The sequence below is a fragment of the Accipiter gentilis genome, chromosome 14 (genome assembly GCF_929443795.1).
Source record: "Accipiter gentilis chromosome 14, bAccGen1.1, whole genome shotgun sequence".
Classification (NCBI taxonomy): Eukaryota; Metazoa; Chordata; class Aves; order Accipitriformes; family Accipitridae; genus Astur; species Astur gentilis.
Window position 1 is genome coordinate 16,851,171 of NC_064893.1, and position 16,838 is coordinate 16,868,008.

At 56.8% G+C, this 16,838-nt stretch overlaps 1 protein-coding gene across 7 annotated transcripts in view; it reads right to left on the reverse strand.

Annotated features, from left to right (window-relative positions):
- CHD6 (chromodomain helicase DNA binding protein 6) overlaps positions 1 to 16,838 on the reverse strand; it is a 100,982-nt gene that overhangs the window by 30,059 nt on the left and 54,085 nt on the right. For 5 of the 7 annotated variants that reach the window (XM_049816178.1, XM_049816180.1, XM_049816175.1 and 2 more), the window contains 15 exons: positions 14,046 to 14,184; positions 13,340 to 13,489; positions 10,326 to 10,391; positions 9,770 to 9,828; positions 9,291 to 9,408; positions 7,760 to 7,846; positions 7,329 to 7,478; positions 6,907 to 7,028; positions 6,030 to 6,273; positions 5,405 to 5,581; positions 3,566 to 3,709; positions 2,527 to 2,782; positions 1,812 to 2,022; positions 1,105 to 1,300; positions 392 to 556 (listed from right to left, as the gene is read on the reverse strand). In XM_049816178.1, the coding sequence (XP_049672135.1) occupies positions 392 to 556; positions 1,105 to 1,300; positions 1,812 to 2,022; positions 2,527 to 2,782; positions 3,566 to 3,709; positions 5,405 to 5,581; positions 6,030 to 6,273; positions 6,907 to 7,028; positions 7,329 to 7,478; positions 7,760 to 7,846; positions 9,291 to 9,408; positions 9,770 to 9,828; positions 10,326 to 10,391; positions 13,340 to 13,489; positions 14,046 to 14,184 (2,284 nt within the window). The remainder of the gene's footprint in view (positions 1 to 391; positions 557 to 1,104; positions 1,301 to 1,811; positions 2,023 to 2,526; positions 2,783 to 3,565; positions 3,710 to 5,404; positions 5,582 to 6,029; positions 6,274 to 6,906; positions 7,029 to 7,328; positions 7,479 to 7,759; positions 7,847 to 9,290; positions 9,409 to 9,769; positions 9,829 to 10,325; positions 10,392 to 13,339; positions 13,490 to 14,045; positions 14,185 to 16,838) is intronic. The other 2 variants (XM_049816181.1, XM_049816176.1) reach the window with 1 other exon arrangement.

A 16,838-nucleotide genomic window follows, 5' to 3' on the forward strand; every position in this document is an offset into this window, starting at 1 on the left:
AAACACAGGGGCATCACCAACCTGGCCAGCTCCCCTGGGCAATGCACAGCAGATGGCTCTTCCCTCTGCCCCAGGGGGAGGGCAGAGATGCTCCAAGCCAACCCAGATGTCCCACTGCCACAGCAAAGAGGTCACTTCAAAATGTTGAGGGACTGTCAGGAATTTCAGTCCATGTCACCCAGACACAGCACCACATGTGTCCCCCAACCCCGTGGCAGTGCAGGTACAGCCTGCCAGGCCAAAGAGCAGCAATGCAAGTGTGTGGGACTGGGCTCTCCCTCCCCAGAAGCCTGCCCAGGTCTCTGCTCCAACCCGGCAGTGACTTGCAGGGGAAGGAAGAGAGCTCTCCTGCAGCACCCCCCACCTAGTCCCACTCTGACAGCCAACCTACCCCATTGGTGCTGCCCTTGCGGTTGATGTCCTGCAGTACAGCCTTATCCAGGCCCAGCTTCAGGCTGGCCTTGTCGAACATCTCCCGCTCATAGGAGTTCCTGGTGATGAGGCGATAGACTTTCACCGCCTTGCTCTGCCCAATCCGGTGGCAGCGAGCTTGAGCCTGGGAGTGCAGAGGGCGGAGTCAAGCACAGTGAGCCCAGCAGGATGAGGACCATGTGGCTTGTGGCACCCTGCACCAGCCCACCCACTGCTCACCCCCCTGAGCCACAGTCAGCTTCCACCCACCAGGGCACCCTCATCTAGTGCCTGTGGCTGACCTGGTACGGCTCTGCCAGCGGGTGCTGGTTAGCACCAGGCCTGTGTGGTTGTGAGGCAGAAATCAGAGACCCCTGCACTCCTGGGCAAGGACACACGGCTCAGGCTGGAGCCTTGGCTCTCTGCAGGTGGGGTGCACCCACCACTTCACCCCCTCCAAAACCAGGTATGGACAAAGCGTTGCCTGGTCTGTGGTCCATCTGTGCTTTTAGAGCCACACCATGGTCTCCCCCATGACATGTCCCCTCTGCCTGCACCCCTGCTGACTCTCCCAGCATGGCATCCCATGGCCAGTACAGCCAGGTGCTGCTGCCCTTCCTTCCCTGGCTGGCACTAGTGATGGGAGCCGTGCTGCAGGACCTCCCAGCAGCCTTTCCTGGCCCGGCCCATTACCTGTAAGTCATTCTGTGGGTTCCAGTCTGAATCAAAGATGATGCAGGTGTCGGCAGCGGTCAGGTTGATGCCCAGCCCGCCCGCCCGCGTGCACAGGAGAAAGACGAAGCGATCCGAGTCGGGCTTACAGAAGCGGTCGATGGCAGCTTGGCGCAGGTTTCCACGCACCCGCCCATCAATGCGCTCATAGGTGTACCTGCTCCGAGAAGAGAAAGGGCAAGAGCAGGGTCACAGCAGGACCTGAACTGGCTGCAGCTTACAAACCCCTTCTTGCTCCTTACCCCGGGCTGTGTGTGGGCACGCAGGCAGCTGGGACTTACTGGCAGGACCTGTGCACAGGTGGAGGCTCAGGCCCCATTAGCCCGTGTGCACTGTAGTTGTTTCCAAAAGTTGTTCATCATGGCAAAATCATCATGATCCCACACACAGTGCATGGCTATGGTGCTCATGGTAACCAGGACCAAGGGAATGGCCTATTTCCATTTGATCACTCCTAGGGCTCACCCCAGGCAACGCAGAATGGACAGGTCAGAGCTGCCCAGCTTTGGGGTCTCTGCACCCACCAGCAGTAGCCTCTAACTCAGATCTTTTGGTACGTGGGCACAGAATGGCCAAAACCCCACCCTGGGCTGTTTCCACTCTGTATCTACAGTGCAGGATGGAGGTGATGTGGAGGAGCTGTGGTGAATGCTGAAGCCTGTACTAACCGCCTCTGAATGAGATAGTCTTCCAGGATGTCGAGGCAGCGCACCATCTGGGAGAAGATGAGCACCTTGTGTCCACCAGCGATCAGCTTGGGAAGCAGCTTATCAATGAGCACCAGCTTCCCGGCTGCCTGGATCATCGCCTGCAGCTGAAAGTCTGGCGCCTCTGGGCTGTGTGTTTTACGGAAGTCTTCCAGGATCTTCTCCTCTGCCCCTGCCAGGTGAAAAGGGACGTGAGTTCATGGCAAGGCTAACAGTGCAGCTGCCCCCAGCCTCCTGTCCAGGGCAACAGCAAGCCACCATGCAAGGAACAGAACCCATGCAGTCAGTCAGATCTAGGGAGGTTGGCTAGAGACCTCCAGAAGCCCCTCCACTCCTGCAACTCTACTCCTTCTTCAGAGCTTGCACCAGCTTTTGGCAGAACAAGCCAAGCTGGGATGTTGGAGAAGGTCCCACATCAGAACACCCCCAAACAAAGCAAGCCTCACAAGACCCTGAGTTGCCTACCAGCAAGCAGCACTTGCAGGCAGCTGGGCTGCCTGTAAGGGCAACAAGGCAGATCACTGCATCCTGTGCTGGGCCTGGTTGTACAAACACACCAGCAGCAGATGGCATAAGGGCCTGAGCTGGCTCCCAAGCTGGGTGAGCTCTGCGGGTAGCGACCAGTAATGTTGCAGTGATATCCATCCCCCCCACACCTCCTGTGCACAGCCCTCACCATTGATGAGATATGGGTGATTGCAGCATTTCCGCAGCTCCATCATGGTGTTGATGAGGTTGGGCATATTGTGCTGGTTGGCACCCTTGGAGAGGAAGGAGAAGTTCTTCTCCAGGATGGCCCGGTAGTATTTCTTCTGGATATTGGTTAGCTCCACTTCAATGATGGTCTCCTGCTTGGGTGCCAGATTCTTCTCTACATCATCCTTCAGCCGCCGCAGCATCATGGGCTTCAGGATGGATTGCAGCTTCTTCACCTGCCAGAGCAAGTGCAGAGGTTCATTGCCCTCCCTACCTGGCAAGCACATGGTGACAACAGCGGAGGGGCCTGCAACGCTAGAGCCTCCCCAGGCTGGAAACCCACTACAAATGACCCTGAAGCAGGTGCTCTGCTGACAGCCAGGACAACTTCAGGGTCTGGCTTTCTTGGGGCAGGCATGTGAGTGATCAGCCCTGGGCCACGAACTCCACACACTTCTGCTGCTGGCAGCCTTGGGTAAATGTGTCTGCTGTAGGAGGAGAGCCGGGAGCTTTAATAGCAGCTGAAATGACGGTTGCTCCACATGCCCATGCCTGCTCCCTCAGAATGATGATCTTTGTGCAATCTCCACTTAAGCCACACTCAAATGGCAGCGAGACAGCCCAGGGGACAGCTGCTTTCCATTACCCATGCTCAAGGGAAACTTTGAAGGACAGCTCCCCAGGGGAACCTGACAAGGGTGACTGACATATGGACTTACTGATCTCCTCAGTCCCTCTACACTCCTGTTGGTCTCAGGGACAGACCAGATGGGAAAGCCAGGTGAGCTGTGCTGCCCAGGCATGCCAGGGGCAGTAGGGAGCTAGGTGGGGAGCAGATCACTGCCTTGACACAGGCTGGTCTCCTCTTTCCAAAGCAGTGTGGGGGTCTCTGTCACAACCTTGCTTCTCCTGGCCTGAGGAGTCCTATTCACTTCCATGAAGCACATGTCTGAGTGCATGCCTGACCATGCGTCCCAGCCACCTGTGTTAACAGTCACCAGCGTCACTCTTCTAGGTACCTGCTCCTCTGTCTTCAGGTCTCCAAACTCGTCCAGGAAGGCGGTCTCTGAGGGAAACTGCTGTGGCTCCAGGAAATTCAGGAGGCTGAAGAGCTCCTCCACCGAGTTCTGCAGGGGGGTCCCTGTCAGCAGCACCTTGTGCTCCTGGGTATATACAGAAAACAGGCTGAGGACTCAGACCCACTGGCTGAGTCCAAGGGGTCCCAAGAGCACAACACTCCTTGTCTTCCAGCCTCAGGAGCACTCTGGGTGGCCTGGGGGCACAGACATTCCCTGCAAGGCTCCCCTGGCCATGGTGGCAGCCCTGACCCAGCCACTGCTACACAACACTGTCTTGTGGCTCCCAGGATGCTCCCCTGGGTGTGTCCCAGTCCAGCTCTGTGCAGCAACAACAGCCAAAACTGAGAATCCCACACTGTCCCCAGGCTTCAGCCCCGCCCTGTCACAGGGCCCTCAGGCAGGGCTGTGCTGGCACCAGACAGGGACGCTGACAGAGCCCAAGCTTCTGTGCACCTGGGGGCAGGATGTCCCTCTTCAGGGCTCAGAGAGAACAAGAGGCAACGTGGTCCAGAGCCATGTGATACTGAGGGGCATCAGGGACCTGCTGCTAGGCCTAGTGTGAGCAGGGTGCTCCGAAATCAGCAGGGGCATGTATGATTGTCATGTGTACTGGGAACAAGAAGAAGCTTTTATTAGAGGTTCACCATGTAGGTACATGTGCAATAAAAAGAGACAGGGGTCCACACAACCCCTCAAGACCTGGGGGTGTGAGGAGCAGATGACCCCTCAAGGAAAACACATTCCCTTCCATGCATTCACACCATGGGCTCTGGCTTCAGGCACCACCAGGTGCTGCCTCCCGGGGCGCATCAGCTGCTCTGTCCCAGCAGTGCCAGAGACTTGGGTGCTTGCTCACTGCTCAGGCTAATCCTCCTGCCCAGCCTAATGCAGGAACATCCCCAAGAGCCACCAGCTATGAAAGAAGGGCAATTGTAAGGTGGGAGGCGCCCACAGAACTTGTACAAAGGAAGGTGATGGTTACAAAGTGGGGCCAGCAGCAACCCTGCTTTGCCCCAGGCTGCTCACAACCCAGCAGGGACCTGCACAAGACACAGGGTCACAGGGAAACAGCAGGGTCTTTGGGAACTGGAGACATAAGACTAAGAATTTTCAGAGGCCTGGCCCAGCTACAGGTGAGAGTGATGGAAGCTGGGTAGGGCTGGGAGATCCAATAGGCCTGATTACCCTTGGTCCAGCAAACAGCAGTGCTGCCTTTCCCACGGCTGGAAAGGAGCTGGACATCCAAATTCATTTCTCAGAGAAGCTCATTGATCCCTTCTTCACCATGCACAGTCCTGCACCTCCATCCCTGGCACGGACTGGTCCTATGTTTGCAGAGCAGTAAGAAACCAGCTTGATTACTGTAGCCCTGTTCATCACAGGGACTAGGCACACCAGAGCCAGAGGATGGTGTGCATGGCTGGTCAGCAACTGCCTCTGTGTGCTGCAGCAGCCTAAGCTGTGCTGCAAGGCTAGGCAGTGTTCTGTCAGGGAGGGTGCACATGGGGGGACTTACTTGGCCTGCTGTGGGTTAATATGCCACTTCAGCAAAAAAGAAACTTGTGATGGCTGCAGGGCACCAGTGCCCCATCCATCAAATGGCTCTCCTGTCACTGGCACTGCTTCAGCGACCTGATGGGTCCTGGATGGTTTTCTCTCTGGTGGGGAGCTCTCAGCCCTGGCACTGGGCTTGAGCAGCTGGCAATGGCATCTGACTGCTAGGCATGGCCATCTCAGGCCCACCCTGCTCTCATGTGAACTTGAGCAGGACATGCTCACCAGGGCCATGAGCTTCAGCCCCTCCAGGAGTTTGCAGTTCCTGTTCTTCAGGCGATGTGCCTCATCAATGACCACACAGCGCCACTGGATCTTCTTCAGCTCCGGGCAGTCAGCAAGGATCATCTCAAAGGTGGTGATAACCACCTGGAACTTGAAGATCCCAGGGAGAGGGTTACCCTAGGGAGACATAAGCCATATGCAGCACTTGACTCCTGCAGGGTGGCAGGACACTGTCAGACATCCTGTCAACATATCAGTGTTAGCATCTGGCTCCTAGCCAGGATTTCCCCAGATTCATCTCAAGCAGCGGGCAGGTTCCTGCAAGCCTCCTTGCTGGCTGCAGGCTGTGTCTCTTCAAACCAGACACTGCTTCAGGGCAGATAAACAGGCCAGGACAAGGACTGTGGCTGGGGCTCTGCTGCATTTTCCCCCTTCTGCACGAGTCGGGCCTGTTCTTCACTCATGCACAGTGCACCCTGAGCCCATGCCAGCAAAGGGGTCTTAAAAGATCACCTTTCCCTCTCCAGATGAACCATAAGCTGCACATGCAGCTCAGTGCTTCCCAAGTAAAGGAAGCCAGGGCTGGGGGGGGATGCAACCTGGGAGTGTTGTGTGCGTCAATCACCTGTGTGTCCCTGTACACCATCTCGTACTGCTGGATCATCTGCCGGCTGATCTGGCTGCCATGGTACACGATGGCATTCATCTCCGTCCAGGTGCGGAACTCCCTCTCCCAGTTGGTGATGGTGGAGAGAGGTGCAATGATGAGGAAGGGGCCATGGATGCCCATCAGGAATATTTCTGAGAGGAAGGTGATTGACTGGATTGTCTTCCCCAACCCCATCTCGTCAGCCAGGATGCAGTTCTTCCTGCAGAGAGGGACAGGGGCAGGTGAAGGTGGCTCTCAGGGGCAGGAACCACCCTGTCACTAACTCCTCGATGGGATGTCAGGCACATCACCTCCACCCACAGGTCTCTGACCCTGCAGCATGGAGGATGGGGGGACATTGGTACAGTGGCCCAAAATGGTCTGGGTAAGCCAGACCCATCCAGCTTCTTGCAAAATAGTGGACTCAAAGTTGGTGTAAAAGATGCTGTCCTTTGGGTGCACACTAGCCAGTGAAAGATGCATCTGATGGCCTGCTGCAGCTGAGAACATGCCTATTCCTGCACTCCTGCCACAGGAATGGGTCACCAGTAGCCTGTCCAATACCAAAAATCAGGTGTATCTTAGACCCATAGCTAAGCCCTACTATCTCCAAGACCCATCAGCATTTACCATGGAGAAACATTCCTGAAGACTCAGTTGCAAAGCTAAAACAAACACAATTTTTCTGGCAGCTGCCTGCCAGCTCCAGCACTGGAAGGTCTCAGCAGCTGCTCTGTCAGGCCTGTTTGTCAGCTCTGCTCCCCCAGCTCTGCTGCTCCCATGACTGTACACACCAGGGTCTGATTGCCAGCAGGACTCCTCATGGGAGCACAGGGCTCCAGCCTCTCCTCACCTGTTATACCAGTTAAAGAGCAGCCAGTTCATTCCCTCCAGCTGATACTCCCGCAGCTGGTTGCTATTCTTATACTCCCGGGACTTCTCCAGTTTCTGCCAGGACTCAGATGCTGGGCGCTCCTAGGAGGAGAGAGCAGGAGCAAGGTTCACAGAAAGGAAGAGGCTAACGCTCAGCGAGGCCAGACTTCTGCGGCTGTGCATCCAGACAACACTTCAGAACAGTCATTGACAGCTGATTCACAGCAAGGTCTTGGCCTCTGGATTTCACCCTCGGATCCTGCTAACTAACCCATCCAGAGGGGAGGATACGGAGCTTGCACTGCAGCAGCAGGGACAAGAAGGTCAGCACTGCTGGACCTTGGCAAGACACAGACAGTCCCTGCCTGCCCAGGGCCTCGAGCTGCCAGCCGGGTACGTTACCTCTGGGTACGTTACCATGTGCTTGATTTCTGGAGGGATCTGGAGGGCTTCAAACTCTTTAATCTTCCCTGGGTCAACATCCTCCTCCAGCTCCCAGGTGCTCTCCTCATAGGGCAGTGAGCACCACTTCACCAGGTAGTGAGTCACCTCCTGCAGCGCAGAGAGACAGGCTGAGACAGCGCAGGGCTCATGGCCACTCAGCCCCAGCGTGCGGGCACAGACTGCGACTGAGAGCGAGTCACAAGGGATGGTCAGCAGCCCTCCATTTACCCCTGTAGCAAGGGGTCCCCGGGGACAGGGCTCAGGCTCTGGAAGTCTGGGGAGGCCTTAGGGTGCTCAGAGATGACACATAATGCACACTGTGAGTCCAGGCCTCCTGCCAACCCTCTCCCTCTCCCTGCATGGGGCAAGCAAGCGACGTAGCCACTCACCTCCCCAGTGTCAGGGTCCTTCGTGTGAGCCACCTCCAGAATTCGATCTACCTCCACATAGTCTGGGTTGAACAAATCCTCATCAGGCTGCAACAGCAAAAAGTAAAAAGAGAGGTAAGTTCAAGGTGATTCCAGGGTTAAACAGATGGCAGGCATGAGTAAACAGCTGCAGGGCATCTGTCCCCAGGATGCTGCTAGCTGTGCACAGCACACCAAGTGCCCTGGATGCAGGTACATGACATCTGTCTCTGGGCAGGGAGGACGCAGGAGCCCTGCAGAAGGCAAAGCTCTTGCTTTAGAGCGGCCGCTGGCTCCATGCTTCCCTTGCTGGGAGGCAGCAATGTCCTCTTCAGCCCATCTGGCCCCAAGGTACAAAGCCCTCAGCTGTATGCTGCAGCTTACATGCAGCAGCCAGAGCTGTGACTGCCACAGCACAGAGCCACACATAGCACCTGATGAATTCAACTCCTCTGCAAGGGATGACACCTTGTTCTCTGCTCTGCCTCTCTTCCCACCTTCAGCTCAGCAGTCACCAGCAGCAACCGCTCATGAGGTAAGGGCTCAAGGGCTCATCCTCCTGCCAGGAACACCTGGGGAGGAGTGGGCTTTAGACTAGCAGTGGTCCTCGGAGAGACACATTGTCTAGGGCTTGGGAAGGAGAGAAAACAGGCTTCTATGTTCACAGCTCCCCAAGCCCCAGTTAGTCACAGGAAAGAGCATTTGCTCCTTGCTAAATTGTTAGTGGTACAGTGCGTTCCAACACATGTTTTTTCTTTGCATCCTAGGAAAGACCCCAAACAGACTCAGGAGTGAGAAATTTGACACACACCCCCAGCTTTCCAACTACATTCATGGAGAAATCTTCATACCCTACTGGCCTGATTTACACTTGTAAGGGGCAGTTTGAGGAGATCCAACAACACTCTCCAGAGCAGCAAGATAAATTACAGAACACAAGATTAATCTGCTCATAGAGCAGAGCAGGCAGGAGCTGCCCTAAGCCCAAGTATTTATAGCTCCCTCTCTCCCATAGTATCTCTGCTCCACCATGAAAGCACCTCCAGTACTGGACGCTGCCCTCCCTCCCACTGAACAATGCTTCCAGGGTTGGCAGTGCCTGGCAAGTGACATTTGTCACCCTGCCCACACCTCTGCCAGTGACACCACGGGTGTTCAGGGCACTGTCATGGCCCCTTGGCTCCAGCACCCCCACCTGCTCACCCTCTTGTGCTGTGCCCTGGTTCAAAACCTGCCTGGAAGCTCGAGGTGCCATGCTGCTGCCTGGGCATTGCCACAGTGTCAGCAAGGGGGCACATGCAAGGCCCAAGGCAGCACCCTGGGATCACTGAGCTATGGCAGAACTCAGGCAGGGCAGGCACAACTGCACAGTGAGTCCTCCCTGACCACTCCCAGCCCTGAATTTTGGCCCTGGAGCTGGTCTTGCCTGGGCAGGGAGGTGCCAGATGCAGTCAGTCCTCAGGTCTTGGCCTCCTCAGCCACTGCACTGGGCCCAGGTGTGCCAGGCTCTCACCTCTGTAAAAATATGCTTCATCTGAGCCTGCTTGTTCCGGAAGCGCTTTATCTTCTGGGAGATCCTGGGATCCTTCTCCAGCTCCTCCAGAGTTGCCCACTTACAATGGAGGTAAGAGCTGCAGAGGGAAAAAAATAATCAACAAAACATGACCAAAGAGGCCTTTGGGGCTGATCCCATCTGCCACGCAGACTAGCAGGGATCTCCCAGTGACCCAGAGAACATCCAGCCTATGCTGCGCCATGTGAAACTCTGAACTAGAGGAAGCTATGGCCCAGGTCCAGGCCAAGACTGAGCACTGCAGCTGCAGTGGCTTTCCTGCTTCCCACTGCCAATGCTGGCTCAGGAGGACAGGGGCAGCGAGACAGAGATGCTGGGGCTGCAGCTGGGGATGGGACGGAGGTAGGAGCACACAGCCCTCACTCCTGCATGCACAGGGCCCACTGCTGCGGCACAGAGCACCACAATGTCACACGTACAAGTTCCTGTACTTGACGTAGAACTCCTCCATCTCAAACGCCAGGCCTCCGGGATGAGCCTGAAACCAAGGGGAGGAGAGTTAGCGACAGTCAGAGCCTGTGCAGAAACTAGGGGGCATCCTCTGTGACATGGGCACAGACAGGCATCCCCTGCCCGGCCACAGCCTCCAGGCAGGCTGAGCCCCATGGACAGCGAGGATGGCCAGGCACTGGGCATGCTGCCTGCCCCGGAGGCTCAGTGGCCCTGGGGAACGTGTTGTGAGATCACCCTTGAGCATGGCAGACTCAAGCACCTCCTGGGTATCAGCCCAGGCCTGACTCCTATCCAGAGGCTTTCTGGTGCCCAGGGCAGAGGAGGCACCACATTGATCCCCAACCCAGCAAGGTGCCAGTCCAGGCATACCCCAGCAGCAGCCTGCGAAAAGCAAGTTCAGGGAATGGCACAGCTGCACTGACTGCTGCTGCTACGTCTCATGTCCCCGCTGCACAAGGCAACCAGGTGCTGTCTCTCATCTGTCCAGGGACCTCCAGCCCCACTGACATCTTTGCCACTCACCTCCTTCTGCACCATTCTGGAGGCAAGGATCTTCTCAATAATATTGGCATCATCCTCGGGAGGTTCCTGGGGACAGGAGAGCAGAACACTGTTTTCCCAGCTCATAGTGTGGCTTGGCCTCTGGCACCCTCCCAGCACAGAACAGCTGTTTGCTCCTCTCCCAGCCCACCAGCCGGGCAGGCAGAGCCAGTACAGCAGGAGCTGGGAGAGCTGCACTTGGGGAACCCTTGCTGGGTGTGAGGATGCAGGTGCTGCCATGCCAGCTACACTTGCCCTCTGCCTATGCTCCCCAGGCCAGCAAGGCCACAGCACTGACTGTTGTGTTTAGCTGTGCAGGTCCTTCCAGCTACACCAGGGCAGCCAGAGAGGGTAGCAAGTCTCCCAGAAGACAGGAGGAACCTTGGGCACTTCCTCCCCAAGACTTAAGGAACGAAATATGCCAAAATGTGTACATCTCCTGCTCCCAGCCATTCTCCATGCCAGATCTCTGACTTGCCTTGGCATTTATACAACCCTATCGCGCTGGATGGCCCCAAGGGCCCTAGCAGAGCAGGGAGCAGGGCTGTCGGGCCCTGCCACAGGCATCTTCTGTTGCTGCCACCTGCTCATGGCCACAGGCCATGGGCAACAGCACATCAGCCCCGCCACTGTCCATGCAGCTCTTCCCAGCAGGCTCAAAGTGCCACCTCCTTCCCTCCATATGCTTCGACTCTGCCATAAGGATATCACCCCATGACGCCGTAGAGACCTTCCGCTGGCCACCCACAGGCTCCCACCCCACTCCCTCATGCTGAGCACACAAGCTTTGCTGGAGGTGACCCTAAGACTGTCCTGCTTCCAGCTCTGAGATGGCAGGCAGAGGGCAAGTGGGGAGGTCAAGGCTCTCACAGCCACGTGCTGTGGCAGGACCAGCCCCACCGAACACAAAGGAACAAAAGAGCCGGGCTTGTGCCTGTCTGCACTGTAGCAGGAGAGGCACGGAAAGATTAAGGGGAGAGGACAGACAGCAAAAATGTGGAACTTGCTTGAGCATTAGAAATATTAGTTCTGCCCTGGCTGGGAGATGGTATGGCAGCAGGAGAAAGAGCAAAGTGCAGAGCAGAAAGGAGGTGGACTCTCTTCATCCCCTTCAGATGAAGGCAGAGTCTGGTGCAAGGCAAAGCAGCCCCAAGATGTCCCTTTGCAGAGCAGAAAGACCCTCCAAGAAAGTCACGGGCAAGGCTGCGGAATGACAGACAGCTGGGGCATCCCACACCACTCACCCAAAAGGGTCTGGAAAAGCCAAGGCAGTGCCCAGAGCTGCAGTAACCCGTCCATGCCCCAGCCCTCAGCCGACCTACTGCCTTGGCACCCCACCCTGCGGTGTGGGGCAGGATGATAGACCCAGTATTGCGACACAGTGAGCAGGGCCCCTGTCTGGGCCCCTCAGCTGCAGTCCTGTGGCCCAGAGGGGCATTTCTTCCCTATTTGGGGAGCTCTGCCCCACGCCAGGGTAACATGTCCAAGGGCAGAGATGGTCCCACTGCAGCCACTGTGCGGTGCCCGCTACCCTATGCCTGGGCATCCACCCTGGTGCTGCTGGGCTCCAGCCTGACCCTGGCCACAAAGGGTTTGTGTGAACATGGCCAGGGGCACAGTGCTGTCATCATAGATGCCTCCAGCGTCCTGTGGCTGAGAGCTCCCATGCTGACCCACAGCCCAGCCGTCTTACACAGGTCCATGGCTCATCACTGGCAGCCTATGGGCTGCCAGAGGAGCCCTGCACTGCCCTAGAGAGCTGCTGAGGAACATGGCCAGGATCCAGGGGGAAAAGCTGCAAGTCCAGGCCATGGGGAGAGCAGCCCTGAAGCCTCAGCACTCCCATCTTGCCCTGCTGGGTCAGACCCAACCCTGAGAGCAGCCAAGCCCAGGCCTGGCTGAGCCTGCTGGCAGGGACCCAGAGCAGCCACTCAGCAGGAAGCGTTCCTGCCGTTAGACACCAGCCTTAATAATTCATCTGGAGCAGGACAAATTGAGGTGGAAGTTGAGGACTAAGAGGAGAGCAGGGTGGCAGCATGGACATATGCCAAAGGCAACCTACTCTCACCTGCTGCTTTGAAAATCTCACTTGGAGAGATCACTGCCAGGAGCCCAGCTGGGACACGGCCCCAGGCAGCAGCTGAAGCAGCACCGGTAGCACCTCCTGTGGGTGTGTGCCAGCCCTCTGGGCAAGGCAGGGAGTACCAGGACAGGTCTTATTTACTGGCTTAACAACAGAGCTGACTAATATCCACACCAAAGCCTTGTGAAGAGGGGACTAGAGATGTACACAGGAACACTATGAAAACAATTAGTGACCATTATTAATATCTAGCAGCTTTGTTAGAAACCAGAGAGAGAGAATGAGCTGCAGGATCCAACACACAGACCAGCAGGAAGGAGCTGCCAGCACCCACCAGGAGCTGGTGCTGAACCAGCGGGCAGAGGAGGCAGGGCAGCGAGGCCCAAACTGAGTGACACCAGCTGGTCCCTGCCACGCTGCCCAGATTCCTACCATGCTGCCCTGTGGATCAGCTTGGCTGGCAGGTGTCAGGCTGGGTATCTCTACACTCCAAGGCACTGATAGAGAGCAGCAATATGGGCAGAAAACAATGACCTGGCACCTACAAAGCCCTCAGCTGGCAGAGCCAAAATAATAGACTAACCTGATGGACAGGAGCTACAGAGACAGGAACTAAAGGCGGGCATGGGCAGTGGGTGGGTCATGCCTTCATGGACGTGTCCAGCTACGTGACATATTCCAGAGGCCTTAGTCTTCATGCAGGAGGGGGACAGCTGGACCTGCATGCCTCTTGCCTATCCCTTTGTACACTCACAGACCCTGCAAAGCCAGCCTGCACCCTCCCAGACAGGCACACTCTCACCCCATCCTTGTGCTGGGATCCCCCACTTCCTCAAACCTCGGCACTGACATCCTTGGGACACCCTGCAGGAGGCAGGAAGCCCCGTCACCCCAGTCCCACATCCAGCCCTACCTCTGCCTGCCACGCCAGAGTAGAGGCAGAGAGCGCGGAGGTTCGCCCAGCTCCCAGCACAGCTATTGTCTCGCCATCATCATCGACCACCTTGAAATCCAGGTCCTCGTTGTACTTCCTCCTCTTCACTTGCCGTCCTGAGCGGCGCTTCTGTGTATGGGATGAAAAAGGCAGTCATGGGGTAGATGGGTAGACCAAGTACCTTCTCCTTGCTTGAGTGGAGGAGAGAAAGCCCCAGAGCTGCCTGATCTCCAGCCCACCCCCTGCCCCAGTGGGATGGAGGTGGTGGGAAGAACAAGCAGCACTTGGAGGTAAGCCCATCACCATAGTGCTGAGGTCTCCATCAATGCCTGACCCACACAGCCCCATCAGCCCCCAAGACCTGAAGCAGAGGAGCTCCCCAGCCCTGCGGGGCCCACCTGCCCTCCTGTGCTGTGCTGGGAAAGGGGAGCTGCCAGCAGCCACAGAGGAGAGGGAGACTCAAGGCTGAGGGATGTACAGCACCCAGGGCAGCAGTGTGCATCCAACCCAGGGCCACCAGCTGACTTCCAGCAGTGTGGCTGGTAGACCACTCCAGGGCCGGGGTCTAGCCGCCACACTGCTGAAAGTGCTCTCTGATCGCTGCACCCTAGGGCCCAGCTCTTCTCCCACTCGGAGGCAGACGGGATTACCCCCACTGGCAGCCAACCGAGGGCTTTGGACATACCTGGCTGTCAGCCGACTCCGCAGACTCCTCTGGGCTCTGCACAGATGGGCTAAGGAGATCCTGATCCAAATCCAAACTGTCCACTGGTATCTCATTTTTCCTCTTCCCTTTCTTCTTCTTCTCCACAGGGGTGTCCTTGCTGCCAAGACAGACTGATGGTTAGGTCTTGTCCTAGAGATCCTGGGGAAGAGCCAGCAGGCAGCCACACAGGGCTCTGCTCCCAGTGGATCACACAGCTCAAGGCTCCTGGGGCCTCCTCGAGCACTGGGGATCCCCGGTCAGTGATGCTCATTAATCACCACCAAGTTCCAGTAAATTGGGATGAAAGGGTCCACCTGCCCTGGCCTGGTGTGAGAAAGGGGCTGGGGGCTCCCACCAGCCAGGGGAATAGCCCCACAGGAGCTGTAGGAGATGGGGTTCAGCTCATGGGCAGGCCTCAATGCTCCTTTGGCATGGGGACCCCACATGTGTGAGGTCAGGATGCTCTGGATAGTGGCTCAGGCATGGTGATGAACCAGAAGGAACCTGGCCAGCCTCTCCCCTCCAGGCAGAGTGACCCCTTCCTTGGACCATGAAGTCTCCAGAGTTAAGGCAGGTCCTGCAGTTGGGAGACCCTCCCCAGCTGGAAGACCAAGGCAGGGACCTATATCCAGTGCAGGTGCAAGGAGAATCTCCCCACTGCCAACCCCAGCAGGCCAGGGCAATGAGGTGCCTGCTCCGAGCAGAGCACTCACAATCATGTCCTGCACTGACGAAAGACAGGAATATACTTCAGCAGCTCCAGAGGCAACCCATGTCCTGGTACCCCAGAGACAAATCTTCTAGCCCAGTCTGAGAAGCACCAGCCACCCTGCTGGCCACCTCCTGCATGTGCCACAGAGCCCTGCCAGACCCAGATAAACCTTTACACCAGCATTGAGATAGAAGCTGCTCCAGCTCGTGGTTTGTCTTCCTTGAGCCACAGCACCAAGTCCCCTCCCAAGACAGTAGCCTAGCACATGCTGGCCTGTGCCTTCACCCAGAGGGAGTTAAGTCCCATGATTGCCATGAACACGGGGAAGATGCAGGTCCCAGACTTCCACCAGTGCAATGGCCCACCGCGGCAGTCACCGCCGCCTCTAAGGGCCATGCAGGAGGCTCTGTCCCACCAGGCAACTGTCCTCCATGCTTAGGTTGTGGAGGGGATTTGGGCCCTGCTCCCAGTGAATCCCACCACCTTCCTGCAAACATAAAAATGCGAAGACGCAGCCCAGCCCTGTGGCACCCAGTACCCACCACAACCTGCCTGCACAAGTGAACTTGCCTAGAAGCACCAGGGTAAGAAACAGCTACTCCCAATGTGCCTGTCCATCCTTACCCTCTGCAAGGAACACTGTTGAGGGAAAGATTTCAAAGAGGTGGTGCCTGTCCCTGAGCTGAGCAATGTCCCCTTCTTCATTCACAGCCCTGCCATCCGCTCCCTCCACATCCCAGACCTGCACAGTGGCAGAGGAACGGTTAGTTTCAAAGCTGCATTGAGGTTTTACCCCCATTTCACGAGAAAAATCACCACTTGCCTGGGACTGGCAAAACCCAAGCAGTTAAAAATCTGCTGTTCAGGTCACAAATGCCCCGGCTGTGCACTCGTGCTTTAATTAGAGGCACTGAAAAGGCACTGTGAGCACTGCTTCCACCCAAGCAATAACTCCCAAGATATTGATTTGTAAGTCACAATTAACAACTGCTTCATTCATGAACCAGTAGTTGGCTATGATTAGAAATAATTTAGAAGAAATTATGCCACCATTATCTGCCACTTAGAGGACTCCCAGAAATTATTTCATCTGCACGGAGTGCCTACCCTTCCTGCCGCTCGCCTCTCCCTCCCCACACTGCAAGGGGCCCTGAGCCCACCTCCCTGTCTCCGTCCTGAGCAGCGGGCACAGGGGGGGGACACAACCCTGTTCCCTGCAGAGCTTCCACCTTGACATCCATGGGTGCCTCCAACCAGCAGCTGTTCCTCCCACGGGTGGGTTTGCCAGTGGCTGACCCAGAGGCTCAGGCAACAGTCCGAGAAGAGGCTTGAAGAGGGGCTGCAGAGGGGGAAGCTGCAAGGAGGACCCACGGGCTGGACTTTCCAAGCAGCAGGGATGGACCTAGGTCCTCCTGGAAGGTGCAGGTGAGCGGGAGGTAGCACCATGGGCTCAGGGTCCACTGGGCCATGGTATCAGGAAAGCACAGAGCTTTGTGGGACTCCCAGACTCCCACACACGGTTTCTTCTGGCCACATGATGTGTTACAGAGTTATATTAATCGGTCTTTTTTGCATGAAGTGACCTCTTCACCAGGGCTCTGCACACTGGCCCCCAGAACAGCAAGCACATCCTCCTTCAGCCCTGCTCCTGGTACCCTCAGACCCTGCCATGCCTTTGCAGAAGGGACCAGGGTCTCCAGCTCTGCAGCTGGGGTCACCCCACCACAATTTGCATGTCTAGCGGACTGACCTGTCCACCAGCTTCCCATGGCAGGTCACATTGTCATGGGCTGCTTTTAGCACTCTGTGAAGGCACTGATGGCAGCCAAGGGACCTGCCAGGGTGGCAACAAGCTCCTGGACAAGAGCCATGAGTGCCTCCAGGAGCCCAAGCCTCCATTGTCTGCTCTTTCCCAGGTTTCCCCTACTTTGGTCTGGTCCCGAAGGTCCCACTGCAGTGGTGGACCTCTGTGAACTGCCCATATGGCAGTTTCTTACTGGTGGAGCAGACGTGTCATTAGGAAAAGCTGCTAGCTGCATCCCTCATCTCAGGATCCTCCT